The 6,764-nt window shown below is 36.9% G+C and overlaps 1 protein-coding gene across 1 annotated transcript; it reads left to right on the top strand.

The window, feature by feature from the left end:
* Positions 1-1,011: 1,011 nt before the first annotated feature.
* Positions 1,012-5,847, top strand: RSL24D1 (ribosomal L24 domain containing 1). Its single transcript, XM_005419660.2, has 5 exons — positions 1,012-1,156; positions 2,715-2,787; positions 3,495-3,558; positions 4,016-4,101; positions 5,427-5,847. Exons 1-5 carry the CDS (start codon positions 1,106-1,108, stop codon positions 5,498-5,500), a joined length of 348 nt encoding a protein of 115 aa, XP_005419717.1. The 5' UTR covers positions 1,012-1,105; the 3' UTR covers positions 5,501-5,847.
* The last annotated feature ends 917 nt before the right edge of the window (positions 5,848-6,764 follow it).

Here is a 6,764-nt window from a genome sequence, read left to right as displayed (position 1 = left end):
CTCCGGGGCCCGGGCTCAGGAGGGATGGCGGGCGGAGTCCCAGCGCAGGGGCCGGGCTGGGAGCGCGCTGACTCGGGCGGTGTGCGCACCGCGGCCACGAGGGGCGCTCCTAAAAACATCGCTTGTGAACAGAGCATCAGTGAAAAGGCTAAACACCGTGGCAGGTGTGCCTGAGTTGAGGTAAAAAAAATGGCAGAAGAGTGTAAAAATAAAAAAAAAAAAGCTATTCGAAGATAATTGCCGTAATTAAAAGTTTCATATTTTCTATTAAATTTTTTTAGAATTTCTATTAAATGTTAGAATTTAGAATTTCTATTAAAATTTTTTAGAATTGACTATTAGATGGGAAGGAGGATATGGCTGTAAAAAATAGAGTTGTCAAAACCTCATGAATAACATGTAATTCTGACTGTTTTTAAGTGAAGAGTCTCTAGTATTCTGTAGAATATGTAGAAAAATAGGGAAAAAAGAAAAAGGCCCATTTAAAGGTTTTGTCATATGCTTTAACAGCTTTCAGTAATTTCAGTCCAGGACTTAACTAATGTGCTTAGGGCTCCTGCAGGGTAATCTTTGGGGCTTAAAACTGCATCCCAGAAAATAGACGTTTTTGTGTTTGTGTTGCATTCAGTATAAGAGGTGTGAGGATTTTTTGTTGTTCTCAGGACGATACTGTATCTAAGAAGTGCTGGCAGCTGTAGAAAATTGTTAATTCATACTACAGGTTTGGTTTTATGGTTATTTTTGCAGATGATTATTCTCAAAACTCAGGTGTATTTTATGTATAATCAGCTTAATTGTAAGTACTTGTGCTTAACCCTGGCAGCTGTGAAATTGACTTTATAATGAAAAAAATATTAGTGCTTGAAATTGTTTTTGTAAGTAGCTGTATTTTCTATAAAAATACTGGCATTTGGAAGCTGAATATAATTTCTGATGAGGAGTATTGGTAGAGTAACCTCAGTGTTTGATATCACACTTACAGTGGGGCATGAATAACATGATTTGACTAAGATTTTTCTTCTTTATCATCCCCTTCTTTAAGATATTTAGATTCTGCAAATCAAAATGCCACAGAAACTTTAAAAAGAAGCGAAATCCCAGAAAGATGAGATGGACTAAAGCATTCCGTAAAGCAGCTGGCAAAGAACTGACAGTGGTAAGAAGCTGAACTGATTCCCACTTTACGTCAGCACACTCAAATGGCTCTTCCTGAGGCTGGGCTGGGTGCCTTAAAGCATTGTCATTTAATGAAAGGAGCTGGGGAGAAGAGGGATTGTGGAAGACACTGCAACAGTTTCTTGAGAGTGAGCTGTTCATTCAGCTTGATTAAAACCTGGATCTTCCCCCTTTGGGATGGAAGCCAGTGTATCAGGTGTCTGTTGTGGGAACACGTGGTGGCTCCCAAGTCCAAGGCATTTTTTCCCACCAATAAATCCTCTCCACTCTATTTTTACAATTGGTAGTTGTGTTTCTGCACAAATAATCTGAGCTACCAGGTACTTGAGGAAGTCTCTCTATGCAGACCCTTTTAAAATATTTACCTGTGAATTCTCTTTAAAGCTTACAATGTGTAAAAAAAGTCTTTGCATAGAAAGGGATGTTTGAAAAACAGCATGAGACCTCAAATGCAATTTCAAAACAAAGTTGCTTCAGTGGTAAAAGTATTAAACATTCATAGTTGGTGGGACAGTCCTTAAATAATTCAAGAATTATTGTGACTTAATTACCTACTTTTTTAAGAGAAAAAAAAAAGTAAGCATTTTGATACAGCGATTTCCTGCCTTTTGTGGATATTTCAAGGGAAAGAATGTGGTTTTATTTTTTAATGTGACTCTGAAAAGCCATGGTTAATTAGCATCTTCAGTAATTGTGTTTCTTGCTTTTGAGTTGTTTCTAGCTATGTTGAATTACATTTTTGAAAGTAACTGAATTAAAAATTACTTTTCTCATGTCTAAATAGGTGACAGTATGTTCCAATTTTGAGATACATAATGCATTTTAAGAACAAAGCAAAAATATGAACCTAGTGCTGTGTAACTCAGCTCTACCACAACAAAAAACAACCTTTGGGCAGGGAGAAGTCCTCAGATAAAACTGATATAAAGCTAAATGTGCCTGGCATAAAAAAGATCAGGAAACTGTTTTTTCCTCTTCAGCTCATGGGAATGAGGGAACATGGTTAGGAGGATGGCAGCTGTCCCAAGTGCCAGAGGTGTCGACTGAAATATTTCACAATTTCAAATTAGACTGTTTCAGTATTCTTAAAATGAAATGGTGGTTGGGGTATTTTTTTAAAACCATTTCAAAATTACAAGCTATTGAGTAGAGCTTATTTGTCCTGCAATAAATGCTTTCAAATCTACAGGTTTTCAATTTCGCCTTCCCCCTGTCTAATCTGCTCTGTATTTCCTATTCCACGTGGGTTTTCTCTGTTCCTTTAGTCTTGCTAAATAGAAGATAGCTGAGGGTGATGTTGTGGTAAATAGTTCTCTTCAGACAGATCACTGTGGCTCCTGACACTTTGAGGTCAAACACTCCACTCAATTTCCTTCTCATATTTCTCTCTAATGATCGTTCAAGTCTAGGAACTGAGCTTCTGAAAGGGGGAAAAGAATCCCATAAAATATTCAGTTCTGTAAGTGACTGCTACAGTATGAATGTATTGATCTAAAAAAGCTTTTGCATAAGTCTATATTTACTTTTTCTTGATACAGGATAATTCATTTGAATTTGAAAAACGTAGGAACGAACCAGTGAAATACCAGAGAGAGTTGTGGAACAAGACTGGTGAGTCATTACAGGAAAGAAACAGAAAATTAATTTTTTACTTATCATGAATGTGTTTTCCAAAGACTTCTTAGAGTATTGACAGCTTGTAGTGATGGTATTTGAAATTACTGAAATCATGACCAAATTCTTAGTGTGTGGAGGAGGATTGAGGTGTAAACAGGTGTGGAGTTTCACTTGATGGTTTTTTTCAGAAACTGGTTTGAAAATGAGGACCAGAAGTCCTTTATTTTGAATTATTGTCTTAAAACCCCTTAGTGGTTTTCCAGCTTTTTAAGAGGCTCTCAGTGTAAGCCTTTTACATGATGCAGTTGTTTTTGTGTTTGTGCTCATGCCACTTCAGTTTGTTTCATGAAATCAATTGTCATAAAATAGGAGAACTTCTTATATTCGTGTGAATGAATGCCACAAAGGAGAAAATGGTAAATTTGCATCTCTTTTCAAGTTGAGTCAACTATAGACATTATGTGTAGGCACAAAAGTGGAAGCATAAATAAGTTGTAAAATACAACTTATCAGAGTTGCTACACAGAACGTTCTCTTATCCTGCTCTTGGGAGAAGGAATAGTTTCCTCTACATAGTGTAAGAGTTGTCTCTGGTATTTAGGTATTATGGGGGTACTGTTAAGAGCTGCTTTACAAAACTAGCATGGATTTTCTGCTGCAGGGATTTAAGCACATTTAAAACAACTTCTGCTTTATTTCAGTGGATGCAATGAAGAGAGTGGAGGAAATAAAGCAAAAACGCCAAGCCAGATTTATTATGAACAGGTGAGAATTATCTGTGTGATGGGAACCCCTTGCCTGTGCATGTTAGACAGCCTTTCCAGAAATGGAATGATCCAGTTTTAAAGAGTAATTTGCTTTGTATATACACAGTCATCCAAGTGATAGGGTAAAATACACTGGGTGGGCTCTACCCTGTGTTATTGGCTGTCCAAGGAAATGCAGCTTTTGCATACTCAAGGGTAACAGCTGTAATGTAGTACTTGTATGTATACAGTCTTAAATTTTAACAAAATTCTGATAGGAGTTGGTACAGTGCTGCATTTGTTTGTGGCTTTGTATCCAGTATTTTCTTGAATTGGTTTTCAAATACTTTTTACCTTTATTTCCTCAAAATCATAGTTATTTACAGCCTGTACATACCTTTAGCGAGAGATATCATGCATTAAAATGAAAGCCTACCTCTTTGAAGATGATTAAATCTAATTTTCCCCTTTCCCAGATTAAAGAAGAGCAAAGAGTTGCAGAAGGCAGAAGACATCAAAGAAGTCAAACAGAATATCCACCTTCTTCGTGCTCCCCATGCAGGTAAGAACTTGATTTACTGGTTTGCCTACACAGTTTTAGGATGAGTGACTCATTCTACAGATCAGTAATCCTGTACATTTGTCTTACAATTAATTTGTCTGTTGAATATGGAGAATAGTTCTTGCCAGTAAATGTAAATAGTGTCTTAGTTCTGAATCAAATTTACCTTTTTATTTATCTAGTCCTGCATTCATCCCATCTAGTCCTTTCTCTTCATTATTTTGAGTGTTTTAAATTGCATTCAATACCTGGTGCCGCATGAACTGCATCTTTGTTATCCGATGCATTTATTTTAAGTATTCCCTTTGAACTGGTTAGTTGAACTCAACAGACTCTACCACTGAATGATATAAAATACTGCAGTTCAACTTTGCTGCTTGAATTTGTCAGTCAGTTGTGTAGAACTTACATGAAAATACTGTTCCTTCAGTGAAGTCACATTTAAACTATTTACTTTTTAAAATACACTTAATTAGTGGAGTAATAAAGACAAGTTAAAAACATTTCCATTAGCTCTTGTTTTATAAAAATTACCAGTGATTTTGTTTCTTCATTATGAGATACTAATTAGAAGTCTGTTCTATGGTTTTTCGTAGATTTTTGGATTTTTATCAGGATATATTCACACTTTGTTTTAAGGTTTAATGTGATGTGTCATGTACCCCCGCCTTTTTTATATATATATTTTTATTTTTTTTTGGAGGAAAAGAAAAAGATTATAGATTAAGGTGATTATTTCTGTGTTTGCCTTTGCTTTTATTAAATGAGTGATGCACAGCACTGTGTGGTCCATCTGTTGGTCAAACACCAGCTGCCTTCTTGGTATTCTACAATTCTGACTGGGCAGAGAGCTGAATCAAATCTAAGTCTTGGAGTTTTCTTTTGCCTTGTTTTTCTTTTTGGTCATCTTATTGAGAGTTAGCATTCTTGCTGTCCAACACAGCATTCAGGAGGGCTTTAAATGTTAATTTAAAAACTAGTGGGAGAAGGCCATTGATCTGTAATCTGTAGTGAATTTTTGTAGTCCTTTGCAAGGTTCTGCCAGGTATTAGCAGCTGTGTCAGTTTGTCATAGCAGATGAAAACACAGGTTTGACTGCATTTTAGATTTTGCATTAAAACAGCATCAGCCTTTCTGCTAAAACAAGTTTAAGAGGTGATGGAGGTTAGCAGTAAATACCTTTGAGCTTGATGGATTTGCTCATAAACAAGTCTTCAAGCAATATATTTAGGCTGTTTCACCTGGAATAGGCATGTATATTGTTCAAATAAAACAATTATTTGGGTTTAGAGAAACAAGTTGAATTTGATTTGTTCTTTTTGAAGGTACACCAAAACAGCTGGAGGACAAAATGGTGCAGAAGCTACAAGAGGATGTACCTATGGAAGAAGACTCTTAAAGAGCTTTTATTTGCTATTTATGTCTCTTCAGCAGTTAACAGTTCCTTACTGCCTCACCTGACATCATTCAGAAATGTGCTTACAGTTGAAGAAAAGTACATTTTAATGAATAGTGGTCATTTACAATTTGAATTACTTTTAAATAAAAAAATTATAGGATGGATACTAGTTTGGGCAGTACTTAAAATTCTGCAGTTTGAGAAAACCTTGTCAGCAGGATGGAGAATGAGGCTTTATTGTTTGAGATACCATGTGCTCCTTGGAAAGCTACACTTTTTCTGGGTAACTTTTCCAAGTTCATGCAAATAATTAAATAATAAAAGATGCTGGCCCTGAGCTTTTTAAACTTCGTCTGTTCTTCTTCCATAGTGGTAAAAGCAGATAAACATCTATTTTAATGATTCCAATGTGGGGGAGGATCTGTTAATTTTCATCAGTCCAGTGTGGTCCAGACTTATTTTCATTCTTGTCTTGGGGAAAATTTTTCAATTTGAAGAATACAGTGTTTGTTTTATCTCCTTTCTACATCAGCCACCCCAGGATTCCATTGCAGTTGACACTTGGCAAAGCTAATGCTGATGCAGGGCTTAGGTTTGGAAAATAGTAATGGTGATATCACCTAGCTTGGAGTTGGCCCTGCTATCATCCTCACCCACCAAAATTCAAATCTAATGTCTAATCAGGCAGATGGAAATGCTCAATAAGTCACACTAGAGACTGTTTTTACCTGACTTTTTACCTGCTTGCAGCACCTGGTGAGAAGGTGCCCTTGTGATTTTTAAAATTTTTTTTAAAATTTAATTGCTGTGGCGTTCTGTTTTCTTGTCTGTCAATGGGAGCACCAGGTGAGGGGGGAAGCTGAACAACATGGGGCTGGTGATCATTCTGCACATCTCAGCACAACCCACTGCATGCAGAGACCTTCATGGGGAGCTGCTGGGCTGCAGAGGAGCGGTGGTTTTCTTTTAGGAGGCTCGCTGTCCAACCACATTTCTAATAGAAATTGTTGTTATTCAAGACATTTTGGTGAAAATCTATTTTCTTTGCTTGCTTAAGATAAAAATTTCTTTAGATTTTGCATTTTGTTTACAAGACTTACAGAGAAAATGTCCAACAGAGCAGTATTCTGGTGGTCATGGATAAATACTGCCAAGCAGGAGGAAGGAAATGCATTCCTCTTTCCACTTGAACAGCTCTGGATCAGACAGTGGCTTGCCAGAGGAGCTTGGGGATAGGCAAACGGGGAGCCCCCATCTGCCTCCT

Source organism: Geospiza fortis, unplaced genomic scaffold (genome assembly GCF_000277835.1).
Source record: "Geospiza fortis unplaced genomic scaffold, GeoFor_1.0 scaffold171, whole genome shotgun sequence".
Classification (NCBI taxonomy): domain Eukaryota; kingdom Metazoa; phylum Chordata; class Aves; order Passeriformes; family Thraupidae; genus Geospiza; species Geospiza fortis.
This window is presented reverse-complemented; position numbering and strand designations above follow the sequence as displayed.